The 15449-nt window shown below is 53.1% G+C and overlaps 1 protein-coding gene across 1 annotated transcript in view; it reads left to right on the forward strand.

Annotated features, from left to right (window-relative positions):
• Window positions 1–15449, forward strand: part of PPP2R2C (protein phosphatase 2 regulatory subunit Bgamma) — a 134440-nt gene that overhangs the window by 110822 nt on the left and 8169 nt on the right. Inside the window, exons 6-8 of the mRNA XM_024736146.1 lie at window positions 504–668; window positions 9618–9787; window positions 15103–15194. Of these exons, the coding sequence (XP_024591914.1) occupies window positions 504–668; window positions 9618–9787; window positions 15103–15194 (427 nt within the window). The remainder of the gene's footprint in view (window positions 1–503; window positions 669–9617; window positions 9788–15102; window positions 15195–15449) is intronic.

Raw genomic sequence — 15449 nt, forward strand, 5'->3', positions numbered from 1 at the left:
AGCCAACCGATACCTGTCCACTCAGCTCAGACACGATTCACAGAGTGACGGGGAGAACTGCAGTTGTTCACCTAGTGTGTCCACAGCCCAGCATGTAGTAGGCACTCAACAAACGCTCCTGGCCTCCTGCTTGGCAACTGAAAGAGGAGGGGCAGAGGGGAGAAGCCTCAAGGGTTGCCCTGCGTGGGGCAGGGCGGCGGATGGGCACTGGCTGGAGAAAGGGCACAGGTCAGGGAGGAGGCGGCAGTCCCGCCTTATGGGAACAGTGGGCGGGCATCCAGAAGAGACAACCAGCAGTTGTTCGACGACAGTCAGGTCTGCAGCTTGGGGACTGCGTGGCGGGGTGTTTGTCCAGGAGTCTCAGGAACGGAGCCAGCTCAGATGCGGGGTAGGTGGGTGTGCCGACGAGAGGCGTCGGGAAACCCGAGGGTCTCTGAGCTGGGAAAGGCAGAGCCGCGAGGGCGCCCTTCCTTCACCGCCCCTTCCTTGACTCGGCCACCCAGACATCGTGGACATCAAGCCGGCCAACATGGAGGACCTGACGGAGGTTATCACCGCGTCCGAGTTCCATCCGCACCACTGTAACCTCTTCGTCTACAGCAGCAGCAAGGGCTCCCTGCGCCTCTGCGACATGCGTGCGGCCGCCCTGTGCGACAAGCACTCCAAACGTAAGTACGCATGCCCGGCGGGGCATGTCTGGGTCTGCACTTGTTGGAGCTGCAGTCCCCCGTCCATGAGCCCCAGGGCTCCTCCAGCGGAGTCCTGGGAACAGCCCCTCTCTGTGCGCCGAGCCTTCTCCTGAGGGCTGAGGTGTCAGCACTCAGGGTGGCGAGGGCAGATCTCCCTCTCTGGGTGGAGCGAGGGCCAGCGGGGCACACACAGCCATCCAGGCAGGCTGTCTGTACCTGCCATGCTCCAGGCACTATTCTTGACACAGGGCTGCAGCAGGAACCAATGGACAGACAATAAACTCCTAACCAGGTGATGTGATGTCCAGAGTGGTGAGTGGTTTAGTAAACAGCCGCCAAAAAGCAGAGTATAGGGAGGGTCGTGTCAGTGCCACTGACTGAGGAGGTTACAGTGGAACAGTCTCTCTGAGGTGCTGAAGAAGTGCGCCATGCAGATCTCTGGGGGAAGAATCTTCTAGAAGGGGGACACTGCAGGGGGCAAGGCTCCAAGATGGGAAGGCACCAGTGTGGCCAGATGATGATGTCTGTATAATGGAATATTGTTCAGACATTTAAAATACTAACTTAGGAGGTTTTTAATGACATGAGGGAATGATGTTTAAAGATTCCATGGGGGAGAAAAGCAAGGCAATGGCTACTTCACTGAAAGAATGGAAACAGAAAAGCATGGAAAGAAATACTTCCAGAAATTGTCCCTGAGTGTGTGTGCAGGAAGGATGGAATTTAGGGAGAATAGAGATGGTTTTGTGTCCGCCCACGCTGCTTGAATGACGTTCTTCGTGGGCTGGATGTGAGAGTCAGAGCTCCTCTTGGCTTCTGTAACTGTGTTAGCTGGTTCCCTGGGGTCTGAACAAGCAGCCACCCACCAGGGCGGCCACCACTCATACATTTCCCCAGCCCAGGCACACAAGCATAGATTCCAGGCACGTCCTCGTCATACGCCCGGTGGTGTGGAGCTGCGTGTGAATCAGCCCACAAAGTCAAGTGCAAGAGCTGTAACTTTATTTTGATGACTCAACTCCATTGAATTTCTCGTCCCCTCTCCTGGGGCTGTGATGAGTATTAATTAACTATAGGGCCACGGAGGAGTCTGCCTCTGGAAAAGTTCCAGAAGGCTTTGGCACGGCCAAGGTATGAAGGGAGGGACATCGCACCTTTTGACTACCAGGGGCTTTTTCAGTGGCTGGTGACACTGAAGGCAGGAAATTTTTCCATAAATGCAAAAATTATGCTTTTGGCATAAATGTTCATAGATGGAGTTGGCCTTTAATTTTCTTTGCCTACACTCTTTGCCCAGTTTTATTAAGAAGATGGTTCTCTTGTAAAATGAGCTGGCCGATTTCTCTTTTTTCCCTAGAATATTTAGTATAATATATCAGCTCCTTGAAGTCTTAGTAAAACTCAAGTGTAAATCATTTTTGATTATTGGTTTATATAGGTTTTCTATGGGAGTTAATTTGCATCAAAAATGTATGTTAAATTTTTCTAGAATTTTCTTTTCATTCTCAAACTCAATACTCTGCACTTTCTCATTAATGCCAGTGGCAGGATTGTTCATCAGTCTTTGTACAATACATTACAGCTTCTGTTTTCCTTCCCTCATTTAATTTGCCATAAGTTGTGAGTAGAGGAGATATCCGCCCTGCTGTTTGCTTTCTCCAGATCGCGTTTGTTCTTAGCCCTTGTCTGGCAAGGCCTTGTCTTGCCAATTAGGTAGTTATTTTTAATCAGATCAAATGGTTGTTATTGGAGCCAGGTCTCTTTATAAAGAGACTTGGAGGTTAGGACCCATTCTTTGCATCTCACTTCTATATATTTACTTAGTTAGTACTCAGAACTCAGGGGATGGCTGATAGAGACACCCCCAGAGATGAATGGTCACAGCATCATTTTCTCAACAGATAAGACCGTGATTTTCTGTTCTCTGAAGGAAGGGCGTCCCGGATCACAAGTGGATCACGTGTTGACTTCTGCCGTTAGGCCGATGAGGAAACCGAGGTCAGAGAAATGCAGTGGCTTCCCCAGGCTCCTCCCCGTCAAGGGCAGAGCCAGGAAGCACGGGCTGCTGCTACCCAGCCCACAGCTTGCTGTGTTTCTCCAAAGCAGTAGAAATCCGGGTCTTTTGTCTGCTAGTCATTATGACAGGGTAACCATGGAAACGACTGTGCTTGAATCCTCAAAATAGACAGTTATTTCTGCTTTTCACAGCACAGAGTCTGCCAAAAGGAAGGGCTGTGCCGAAGCACGAAGATTCCCTAGAATAGGTGGTAATGACAATTGCTCCCCCTGGTGGAACCCCTACTCTGTGACAGCCCGATGCTGGTTGAAGCAGGAACCGCAGTTAACATTGGTCAAGGGCTTGCTACACACCCCGAGCTGCTCGAAGTTTACATCTCATTAAGTTCTGAGAGCTACCCTATGATGGAGGTACTCGATTATTCATTTTATAGATGAGGAAACCGAGTGTATTGGTTTCTTCTGGCTGCTGTAACAAACAGTGGCTGAAAACAACACAGATATATTCTTTTACAGTTCTAGAGCGCAGAGGTCTAAAATTTAGGTGTCGCCAGGCCTGCATTCCTTCTGGAGGCTTCGGGGAAGAATCTGTTTCCTTGTCTTTTCCAGCTTCTAGAGGTCACCCACGATCCTTTTCCATCTTCAAAATGCATCACTCCAACCCCTGCTTCCATCATGCCATCTCTTCTGCCTTTGACCTTCCTCCTTCTCTCTTATGATTAGAGAGGGCCCACCTGTAATCCCACCCAGGATAATCTCTGCAGCTCAAGACCCTTAACTTAACATCTGCAAAGTCTTGTCATGTGAGGTAGCATGTACAGGTTCCAGGGCTGAGGATGCGGCCGTCTTTGGGGGCCATTATCGTTTATCACACAGAGGCACAGAGAGGTTAAGACATTTCCCTAAGGTCACACAGCTAGGTGGAACCAGGATAGAGGCTCCAGTAGTCTCATGCCTATCAGCCTGTGTTCTTTCTCACTTAATCTTCACAGAAGCCTTGAGAACAAAGAACTCTTATGGAAACTGTGGATGAGCCAGGTTCACTTAAAGGGTCTGGGTGGGGTAGACTCCCAGGACTCATCCCTGGTAATGGATCTGGGATAGAAAGACCAGACCTAGCTCCCCTCTGTTGGAGAGGCTCCAGATATCTGGGGGCAGAGCCAGGGTAAAGCCCCCAACAGAGGGCACAGCCAGGGCCTTGTAGCTGGATCCTGAGGCCCGTGTGGCAGGAGCAGAGTCGGGGGAGGTCGGGGTGAGGTTAGAGGCACACGGAGAGAGGAGGCTGCACATGTGGAGAGCAGAGGGTCCACATGCAGAGGACTTTACAGACCATGGTGGGGGCTCTGGGTTTACTCTGAAAGGACAGGAGCCACAGGGGGCTTTGCCTGGCTGTGTTTTAATAGGAGCCCCCTGGCTGCAGAGAGGAGGGTGGAAGTGGGGGGCCAGCTGGGAGATTAGCCCAGTAACCCAGATGAAGGATGCTGACGCCCCAAGCGGGCTGGGTGCAGTGAGTGGAAGGTTGGCTTTGCCCACGGACTGAATGGAGAATGGAGGGTGAGAGAGGGTGAGGGGTGGCCGCAGGCTTTGTGCAGAGAGAGGGCGCCTGGCTTTATGGAGCAAGCAGACTAGTAAGTAAATGGGAGCGTGACAGCGGGCAAGTCTCTGAAGGCTTTGCGGCTGCTCTGATGTGGTCAGCTTTAAATTAAGGTGGTCGGAGGAGGCATCTCTGCACCTTGAAGAATGAAAAAGAGTGAGCCTGGGACGAGAGGCGGCAGAGGGAAGGGGGTAAGGGGCGTGCCGTGAGAGGGGCTTGGCTGCAGTGGGGTGAAGGGACAGCGGGGGGCCACAGTTGGGGTGGACGTTATTTTGTCCAACAGGGTCCATCACACGGTGCTGAGCAGGGGACAGTCATAAGCAGAGAAGAGTTCATTGTGCCCACCGCCTTCGAGTGACTGCCTGTCCCGGCCCCGCCGCACGGCCTCAGCCTTCCCGGTGGCAGGGGGGCAGGGGCGGGAAGGTGGCCTCGCAGGAGGCATCTCCCCCAACAGTGGCATTGTGCGGGAGCAACAGGTACCCTGTGGTCCACAACCCCACGCTTCTCCCTCGGCTGCAGGGACCACCTCCCCACCGCAGCTCCTCCTGGAGCCCAAGGTGGGAAGGTGGGACTAGGCTGGATGCGTGTGCTCGTCATTCAAGTGGAGGCTCTCGTATGATATCAGAGCAGAGGAGGGACCCGTTACCAGGGCAGCCAGGAGCAAGGACTGGGCAGGACCCGTCTGCTCCTTCAGGACCGTCTCCTCCTGTGCTGTCCACCTCCGCAGACTGCAGCCCCACTTCCGTATGGCCATGTTTCTCTCAGGGTTTCACTGCCCTGCGCCATTGTCCCTGAGCGTATGGCTCAAGCCAGGGCAGCTCTTCCATCAGCCCTGAACCTCCCTTCATCCCAGCCCCATCTGATCAATTCTGCCTGCTCAGTTTACCCCCCACTTCCCGACCCATGCCCAGAGAAGACCACCCACGTGCTGACAATGAGGAGTGGCACATAGCTGGTGCCACTGAGAGGGACACAGAGCAAAAGCCACGGGCTCCCAGAGGCCACTTCTAGCAGATACAGGTTTCACTGCTGTGCCTAGATATGTAAGTGGCATCATACCAGGTGGGGAAAGAAATATGTCAGGAAAGGCACGGAGAAGAGGCCACATAGGCAGGCAGCACCAGAAGGTCCTGTCCACTCTGTGAGCAAGGCTGGGCTCTGAGCCTGGTTCCAGGCTGGGCAGGGATGCCAGGATGACCGATGACAAAGGCAGAACCCCCTGCCCCAAGAGCTCCCAGCCCCATGAGGTGACCAGGCATCCTCACTGATGCCATACAAGAGGGCATCCCGGGGCTGTGAGGGCAGCGAGGGTGAGCATTTCATTTCTTCAGAGAACATCTGGACAAGCTGCACAGAGAACAGGATGTTTGAGTTGGGGTTCTGAAGGATGTACAGGAGTTGGTGAGAAAGACAGAGGCTAAAAATGGGAAAGGAAATTTCAGGGAGAGAAAACAATGTGAAAAATAACTATAAAAACAGTTATGCAGTTTTATTGAACAGCTACTCAAGTCTGTCACTGGGCCCGGTGCTTCTAGGTATTACCTCTGGAGGTCTAACCATGCTTGTCCTCCAGGTGAGGAAACTTGGACTCAGAGAGGTTAAGGGGTTTGTCTGAGGTCACCCAGAGCTTGGCTCTGCCCTGCTGCCTGGTATATGGCCGGGCAAGGGTTAGGATGAGGCAAGCGAGATGCCTAAGTCACAACATTGAAGGAGGCATTCATTTAAGGTGACCCCAGAGTGACTTGTTCCGTGTGGTGCCCTAGGGGTCTTGCTTGTCTCACCCTGTTCGAGGCCCTGGGAATTTAGGTATGTGAAGCTGGAGCAGCAGGGCCGGTTGGGGCCCAGTTAGGAAGGAGCTTGGCAGCTACATGTGGGATCTTGAACCTTGATCCTGCGGGCACTGGGAACAATGGAGGGCTTTAAGCAGAAGAGGGACACATCAGAGTTGTGTGCAAGGCTGGAGAGGAAGGCTGGCCCGCACCTCAGGCTTCACTTCTGTTTCCTTGGATCACGGGTGATTCAGAACCTCCCCAGGGTCCCTTCACTTCACTTAGGCGAGGGAGGCAGGAAGGGGTCTCCTCACCCTTCCCCCGTGTGTGACAACAGTGACACCCAGAGAGGAGGATGCCATTGTCAGGGAACCAGCTAGGGCCATGAGAGCCTTAATTATGCAAAGTTATTTTTTTAAAAAAAACGATCGGACAGAGATTTCTGCTGTTTCGGAGCCCTCCAACTACAAAATAATTAGGGCAGGCGAGAGAGGTGGGATAGAGCCCACCACAAGTGACAGGGGCTCTGGGATGCAATTCTTTGAACTCTCGGCAGCAATAATTACTGTGAAATGTCCTTAGTGATTCCATCAATTAGAAGGGAGACCCTCTTATCTCTTATTAATGGCCTGGGGACGTGCAGGTTGTGTCTGGGGGGAGGGGGAGGGATTGATACGGAAGATTCTGCAGTCTTTTGACAAAAAATATTTGTATCAAAAATTTCATAGAAATGTTTGACAAGAAAACTAAGAACTTCTAGGTATAACTTTTTTCAGGCTTGTTAATATCCTTCCCGCTAATCTTTTTCAGTTCTGGTGATTTTGTGCTTAAAGAAACCATCAGAAGTGCCCAAGTACAGCCAGAACTGAGGTTGCAGTGGGCCGTTTGGTGCTTCTGTTTTCAACTATGGATTAGGTCATCCTCTCAGCCCTTGACCTTTGTGGTTTCCTGCTCCTTAAAGCTAGCAGAAGACGCAGCCCCTGGCTCTGTGACATCCAGTGCGGATGCTCCTCTGTGATTTTGGTCCCCATCTGCCTACCGAAACCCCACAGAGCGTGCCAGGAGCCCTGCCGGGTGCAGGGCGGAGTGAGCAGGACCAGCCCTAGTGGTTTGGGTGGAGGCTGGAGGAATCCACCGAGGCAGGCGAGGGGTACAGAGTCGGGGTGCAAGAGACAGACCCCGCTTTATGCTTTTATATCTTACCTTCTGTCTGACGCCTAGCAGCAGAGATGCTAATTCAGTCGAGAGAGAGTTCCTGCCACGTACCAGGGGAAGTGCTGGGGGCTACCCAGATCCCTGAAGAGAGTTTGAGGTGCATCTTCTTTCAAACCTTCTGCCCCATTTCTCCCAAGTATTAGGTCTATACCCCTGTTCATTTAAAGACAATACAGAATCTCAGTGCTTTAGTTTAAGTAAGAAATCAAATATTGAATTTGTCTTTATTCCAGGCATCTAAGAGGGAAATGTCATTGATTTAAATTTTTTGGCTTAACAAAGAAAACTTACGAATGTTTATACCTGCAAAAATAAAGGTGTCAGTGTACCAGGGCACAAAACACGATTATGTGAGATGACCAATCAGAATGCAGAGGTTTTAGAGGCTAAAGGTGACCCACAAGGAGGTCTCCTCCCCACTGCAGGGAGGGGAATCCTGGAGAAAACCAAATCTTGCCATGCCCTTCCTCTCTCCGAGCCCTTCTGTGGCTCCCTGTTGCCTACAGGATGACGCCCTTCCCATGGCTTACAGCCCCTCGCTCTCGCCTTTCTCAGCCTACGTGGCCTTCGGCTCATCCCTGTCTCAGGGCCTTTGCACATGCTATGACTTCTGCCTGGAGTCCTACTCCCTGGTATCTCACTTCATTCACGTCTCTGCTCAGATGTGCTCTCCCACAGAGGCCCTGTCTATCCAAATCAGCAGCCCCCATTTCTCTCTGTCTCCTCACTTACTTTATCTTTCTTCCACCACGGCCCAACGGTATCACATGTCACTGAGTTTTACTGTCTGTCTCTGGGAGGAGATTGTGGGCTCCAGGAGAATGGGGGTGTTGCTCACTGCAGCATTCCAGGACCTCAAACAGTGCCTGGCTATGGTGGGCGCTCAGTATGGACTGGTTAACTGAGAGGATGAGTGAATGCATGTAGGCATGACCACATGAGAGCATCCGATCGGCATGAAATGTTTCCAGCCACCCTGGAGAGGGGAGCTGGGCAGGAGTTGTATCTCTGGGAAAGGCAGGAGCAGTGTCTACCTTGGACAATAAGAAGAACGGGTTCCCAGATGGGGGTAAGGGGCTGGGACAGACCTAGGAAGTGGGATATGGGACTTTCCCACATAGGAGGGGCCAGCAGGAAGGGCACTCCTGTGAGCCTCTGGGGACATGTGATCTCTGCTTCCCTGTTTTAAGCCTGGAGCCTTGAGACAAGTAGGCAGGGCAGCCACTCAGCCGGTGCCCATGGGGACAGCTGGTCAGGTTGTCAGATGTTTAAAAGTCCTTCCAGACTGGCTGTAGATGGCTGCCAACCCACCACCCCATCCTCTTCCCTGACCCCCAGGCCCATCCATGGCCCAGGTCCTAAGTGGTCAGCAGGGACCCTAATTTCCATCCTGCTGCAGCACCAGGGCCACTGTAGGATCTGATTGTCCAGTGAGGTGGGCAAACTACTGGGACAGCCAGCAACAGACATGGAACTTGGAAGAGCTTGTCCTGCTGCATGGGGACCTCCCTGTGTCAGGAAGCCCTGGCTATGGGGGACAGCAGGGAAGGGATGCTGCTTGGGGAGCCGCTCGCTGCCCACTCTGGGATCTCTGGTAAAGGCAGCAAGCTGTTTCCTTCAGGGGTCAGGTAAGCAACTTCCTGTGTGGAGCAGCTGGTCTAAAATAAGAGGAGGTGGGTGGCAGGCAGCAAACGGGACTCAGGCTGCATCCGTGGTGGCGAGGTTTGATTTTGCTACAACCCGCGTGGCAGACAAACGGAACATACCTATGAGTGGTGCTCGGCCGTGTGTGCCCAGTGCACCATGAACAGAGGCCCCAGAGCCAGTTAGAACCACAGGTGGTGCCCAGCCTAGTCCAGGACGTGGTCCAGCACCTTCGAGGATGCCCGGACACCTCACAGTCCTGGCATTTGGCATCACCAGCAGGAGGCAGCAGAGAGCAGCACATTGAGTACAGCTCTGGGTTCAAATCCCTCCTCCACCACTTTTTCCAGCTCTGAGGCCATCCATGCCTCAGTTTTCTTGGCTATAAAATGGGAATATTAGTGGTACCAACCTGATATTTTTATTGTGGGGTTAGATAAGGTAACACACGGGAAAGGCTCAGCACAGAATCTGGCTTAGAGTAAATGCTCAATAAACACTGTTCCAAGAGCTGGTTCTTCCTTCTTTGGAGGATCCGTCTGGGCCTGGGCCTGACCTGTATTTAGTTATAAGTTTGATGAATGAATAAATGACCTACCGCATGAACCCAGAGTGGAAATGGAGTCGTCTGTTGTTTGGACCCCACGGGTGGGAGCAGCCCAATGACGGTGGTTGTTTTTGTCTCCGCAGTATTCGAAGAGCCTGAGGACCCCAGTAACCGCTCCTTCTTCTCGGAAATTATTTCCTCCGTGTCGGACGTGAAGTTCAGCCACAGCGGCCGGTACATGCTCACCCGCGATTACCTCACAGTCAAGGTCTGGGACCTGAACATGGAGGCGCGGCCCATAGAGACCTACCAGGTGGGCACTGATGCCTGGAAAACCTCGCAGCCCCTCTGTGGGTGGGAGACCCGCTGCCGCCTTCCCTGTGCTGAGAACTCACACTGAGGGGCTTTCCCAGCTATAGGGTGGCTTTCATAAGCCCATTTTGCAGGTGAAGACACTGAGGCTTGAGAAATCAGACAGCTCATCCCACCTAGCTCAGCCAAGGACAGGAGAACTTGCTCAGCCCCGCCTCACGGGAAGCTGTGTGTCATCTGCTTGCTGGCTCCTGCCCTGAGGCAGGGCTGTGACTAGGTCTGCAGTCCCAGGTCCAGGGGACAAAGGTGAGCATCAGGCTGGGCTCAGTTTGAGGGAGCAGACAATGGCTTCCCTCCCCTGGAGCCGGCGTCTGCAGTCCTACCATTAACGCAGGCTAAGCATTGCCCCCTCCCAGGGAGCATCCTTAGCTAATGATACAGTGGTGAAGTGGGAGCGTGGTACATTTCTAAATCCTCAGTGCAGGCTTTGTCAGCCAGACATACAGGATGAAGCATGGGACACCTTCCTGGAAAGTCGTTTATTATTTTTCTGTTATGATTCATCCATATATATTAGGGAATAGAAAACAAAATTCATGTGATGTTAAAATTTGGCGGAAATATTGGACTGTTTTAAAGCTGCGCCAGTTATGTCTTTAGCTGGGGCAGTCTGGGAGGCTTCTTGAAGGAGGTGACATTTGTGCTGGACCTCGTAGGATGAGTAAGATTTGGTTGTGCAGATGTGAGTGGGAAAACAGTACCCACCCCCTAGAAAACCCAGCCAAACCCTCATAGTGTCACCAAGTATTGGGTGCACACAGAGTGCCACATATATTTTTCTCCTCTATTCCTCACTGGCCCTGTGAATGGGGTGATATCAGCCCCACTTGACAGGAAGGGAACCTGGGATACTGAGAGCTTAGGATATGGGGAGCTGCCTTGCAGTTGGGCAGTGACAGCTTCGGGGCCCAAATGGGAGCTGCACAGCTCCCTTCCCTGTCTTCCTTCCCTGCCAAGGACTGGGGGAGGGCTGTGTCCTGGGAGGCGGAGGGCCCCCACTGGGAGGGGGCACAGAGCTGAGAGGGGAAGACGGGGTACTCAGAGCCTGACCTGGGACACATGTGCTTCTGGCATCTCCACACCCACAGGGACGTCCGGGGCGGCTCCGGTGCCCTTGCCCCGTCCTCCAGCTTCCTCGGGATGACGGATTCGTGAAAGGACCCCTGTGTTAGCCATTTGTGTTTACTGCAGGCCTCCAGCTCCCACTGCACTTCCCAGGAAGGGGTCAGCCCCTCCTCTACCCTTGGGAATGGGAGGGGTCAGAGACTGGGGCGGGAATGACTTAACCCCTGCTCAGGCCTGTGGGACTGACTGTTCTGGCACCTTCCCAGAGCATGCCCTTCCCAGAGCCTGCCCAGGGACATGACTGTGTCCAGCCCTCTGAGGCCCCTCAGCCTTTCGTGTCCCTGGTGTCAGCAAAAGCCCCCAGACCCTGAAGCTAGGGACAGTGTTCAATGTGAGCATTTTGTGGGGAGAGGGTCCAGAGCCTTCAGATTCCCAAAGCACATGAGGACCCAATAAAGTGGGAGAATCACTGCTCTGGAGGACCAGGTCCAAAGCTGGGTGCTTGGCTTCTGGCCCAGCTGACCTATTGATTCTAAAATAGTAATCTTTATGTAAAACCAACATAACTAACATCTTTTAGCTGTTAGGTGCTAGAAATTGTGTAAAGCAGAATTGTGTTTGGCTGGCTTGCAGTACTGAATAGATAGGGGCTTTTCTCCCTTCACAGGAAGCCTGGAGTATCTAGGCCACTAAGTAGTGGCTTTGTGACCTGCCCAGTGTCCCAGTAGCCACTTCTGTGATTTAGTTCACTATCGTTTGAGTGTTGGTTTTCTGCCTTCATGTTTGATACCTCATGGTGGCAAAACGGCTGCCACAACTCCAGGAACTATGTTGACCTCCATTCAGGAAAGGAGGAAGTGTGAAAGGCTGTGCTGCTTGGATCTGTGCTATGTTTTATTATGAACACAAAAATTTTCCCAGAACACTCCTGAGAAGACCTCTTACAACTCATTGGTTAGAACAGGCCCATGACCAGGCTGGAAAAATTAGTAGGCTTACGGCCTCTGTGGTTGAAGAAGACAGGGAGAAAAGGGTAGGGATGGGTGTTGAGTGAGCCTTAGCATGTGCTTCATTGACCTAAGACCTTGGCACACTTTTCCTCTTCTAAGCCTCCCAGCTGTCCTGGGCGGTGGGGACAGTGTTCTCTCTATCCCATTTTATTTGGAGAAAATTGAGTTAAATGGCATATCTGTGGTGGTAGAGTAGCAAGCAGCCGACCTTAGATTGGTCTTTCTTACTCCATAGTCAACACCCTTCCTCACCCTGCCACCAGAGGGCAGGAGGCACTCAGTACGCGGGAGAGAACAGCACGTGTGTTTGGACGAGTGCATCAGTGAGGCTGCGTTGAGTGCAAGGAGCACACACAAACGTGCCAACCTGGAGGGGTGAACACGAGCATCTTAATCTGTGTCCAGAAATGACCTCAGGCACCATTGATCCCTATTCATCTTAGTCGTACACATACTGGGCTGGTGCTTTGTGCCCCACTAGACCCTGGGCTCAGAAGAAGGGAGGAGCCGTGGCCTCACCCTCAAGGGTCCCAGATGACAGGAACACAGTGAACCTGAGCCTGCTGTGGCCATGGGCTAGGAGACCTCTAGCCACAGACACACACCACGTGAGAGCCGCTGAGGGCTTTTGAGGAAGCAGAGTGGAGAAAGGGGAACAGCAGGGGGAGGGCCCTGCTATTTCTTCAGACAGGTGGCCCACCTGGGGAGCCCAGCCCCACCATCTCCATATAACCCCACTCATTTATTTTTAAAAAATGTATTGAGGCCCTGTGATGTGCCAGGCCCTGTGCACCCCACTGGGAAATTGTTAGGCAACAAGACAAGTAAGTCCTGCCTAGAGGGGCATCCGTTTCAGCAGGGAAGATGACTGGAAACCTAGCAAATAGGTGAAATAATCACAAGCTTCCAAAAGAGTGACAAACCAGGGGCTGAGGCAGAGAAAATAGGCATGCTGAAGCCTAGGGGAAATAAGGGCATGAGCCCTCTACAGGGAGGGTGTTCCCAGAGGAGGGAAGAGCAAGTGCAAAGGTCCTGAGGCAAGAACATGGTTAGTGCGCTCAAGAAATGGTGAGGAGAGACTTCCCTGGAGGTCCAGTGATTAAGACTGCGCTTCCAATGCAGGGGGCGCTGGTTCAATCCCTGGTCAGGGAACTAAGATCCCACATGCCGCACGGCATGGCCAAAACAAAGAAATGGTGAGGAGCCAGCTGGAGCAGAGTGAACATATGGGAGAGAAGAAGAGCCTGAGGTCAGAGAGGTGACCGGGGGGACTTGTGTGCGCCGGAGGGTTTTGAGCAGAGGCATGACGTGATTCAGCTTGGTTTCAAAGGGATCCCTCTGCTGCCTGTAAGATAAACCAGGGCTGGGGATTGGGGTGTAGGCAGACACAGGGAGAGCAGCCAGAAGTCATCTGCAATAAGCTGGGTGGTGGTGCTTGGAGCAGGGTGGCAACGTAGGACAGATATGGTGAGAAGGGACTGGGCTCCGGATTGCTTTGGATCCTGGACAGGCTGAGTGTGGGTATGAGAGACAAGAAGTGTGTGGAAACACGCTGTCACCTGTGGCCTTTGTACCTTTGTCCAGAAAGGATGGGGGACGGTAGAGGGATCAGGGTTCACCAGCCTCGAGGGGTCTGGACGGTCCAGTGTGGGCTTTGGGGAGAGAGGTCCTGGCTGGAGAGAAACATCTGGGTGATGTCAGTGTATGGACAGAATTTAAAACAGTAGTGCAGGGAATTCCCCGATGGTCCAGTGGCTAGGACTCAGCACTTTCACTGCCAAGGGCCCAAGTTCAATCCCTCATTGGGGAACTAAGATCCCATAAGCTGTGAGGCAGGGCCCCAAAATAAAAATAAAGCAGGAGTGCAGGTTGAGTGGGAAAAGAAGGGCGGTGGAGCAAGCTTCGCGAGCAGGGCGGGCAGGGAGCCCTCTCTGGGGTGGGGCATGCCATCCGAGGCCTGAGGAAGTCCTGTGTTAAGAACCTTCCAGCCTGCGGGGTCAATATAAACACACGCTAAGTCAGGGCAGGAGCCTCAGGTGCACTTGATGCTCTGAGGAGTCAGAGAGAGAAGTTCAGCCTGGGGGAATCCAGGGAGGCTGCCAGAGGAGGAGACCTACTCTAAAGCTGGGTTTTTAAAGATGAATAAGAGGTTCCCCGATGGAAAAGGACAAAACCCCCCTTTTTCTTCCCCACCCCTCCCTGCACTTGACCCTTGGTTTGTGGCCAATGTCACTGCCCAGCAGGAGTTGGACACTTCTTTCTCTCCATCCCTCCATAGTTAATCGGGGTCGCAAACACCTCCCTGGTGCTTTGCCCCATGGTCGTTGCCCTGAACCCTCATGCGCTTCTCCGGCAGGGGGAATCTCATGACCCTCTTTTCAGACGGGGAAACCTGAGGCTCATAGCAGCTAAGTGACTCCCCTGGGTCACAAAGGGGCAGAGCCAGGAGTTCAGGCTTCATGTTACCCATTTACCTGCCCCTTCCGCCACCCAGAGGGCAGGGCCATGTCCCCGAAGAGAGCTGGCACCCAGGAGGCCCCGTGGTTATAGAGCTTGTGGGATGGGGCTACAGTCAGATGGACGCAGGTCATGGGGCATCAGCATCTCTCCTGTGGTGTCTGGTAACCCTGGGAGAGGATCCTGGCCTTCCACTTGTACGCTGTGTGACTTTGGGCCAGTTACTTAACCTCTGAGCTTCAGTGCCTCATCTATATAAAACAGGACAGGTGGCGTCTGCCGAGATCACGCTTGAGAGGCCTGTGTGAATTCTCCTTCCCCTTTTCTCCATGATGGTCACCAATGTGCTCACGGTGACCACCTGTCCTCAGAGGACATGACCCTATACCAAATAGTCACTTACATTTGATCCTGGAACAGCCCATGAGGTGAGTGCTCTTATCACTTTAAGGATGAATAAACCAAGGCTCAGAGAGGGTGAGGTCACTGTCCAGGGTCACACAGCCAGGGAGGAGCAAAGCCAGGATTTGGTCCCCTCTCTGGCCACAGCTCAGGGGTCGGCCGTGTGCCAGACTATGGACCCTTCCTGATGAGCAGGGCTGAGTTGGGAGTGCCATCCAGACCCCGGAGGACACAGCCCTGCTCAGTGAGACCCTCCTCCTGGACGGGGGCCAGGACTGTCGGGGTGCCCCCCTCGACTCACCCCGTCCCCTTCTCTCACCAGGTCCACGACTACCTTCGGAGCAAGCTCTGTTCCCTGTATGAGAACGACTGCATTTTTGACAAGTTCGAATGCGCCTGGAATGGGAGCGACAGGTAACCTCAGACCTTGGACCCCACCCACCTAACTAGGGACCTTCCACTCTGCAGGGCCGGCTGGTGACCTGGGCGGGATGTGTCAGGGGGACTAACTGTTATCAAGCCTGAGGAATCAAGGTGTTCCAAGGAGGCCCAGTCTTTCTTGTAGCAGCTTCGAGCTCTCAGCTCTCAGATTCAAGGGCAGAAAGGAAACTTCATGTTCTGAAACTATACCTAACATCTCCTGAGTAGTAGTGGAAACATCTTTAGTCA

The sequence above is a fragment of the Neophocaena asiaeorientalis genome, unplaced genomic scaffold, assembly GCF_003031525.2.
Source record: "Neophocaena asiaeorientalis asiaeorientalis breed wild unplaced genomic scaffold, Neophocaena_asiaeorientalis_V1.1 scaffold7, whole genome shotgun sequence".
Taxonomy (NCBI): domain Eukaryota; kingdom Metazoa; phylum Chordata; class Mammalia; order Artiodactyla; family Phocoenidae; genus Neophocaena; species Neophocaena asiaeorientalis.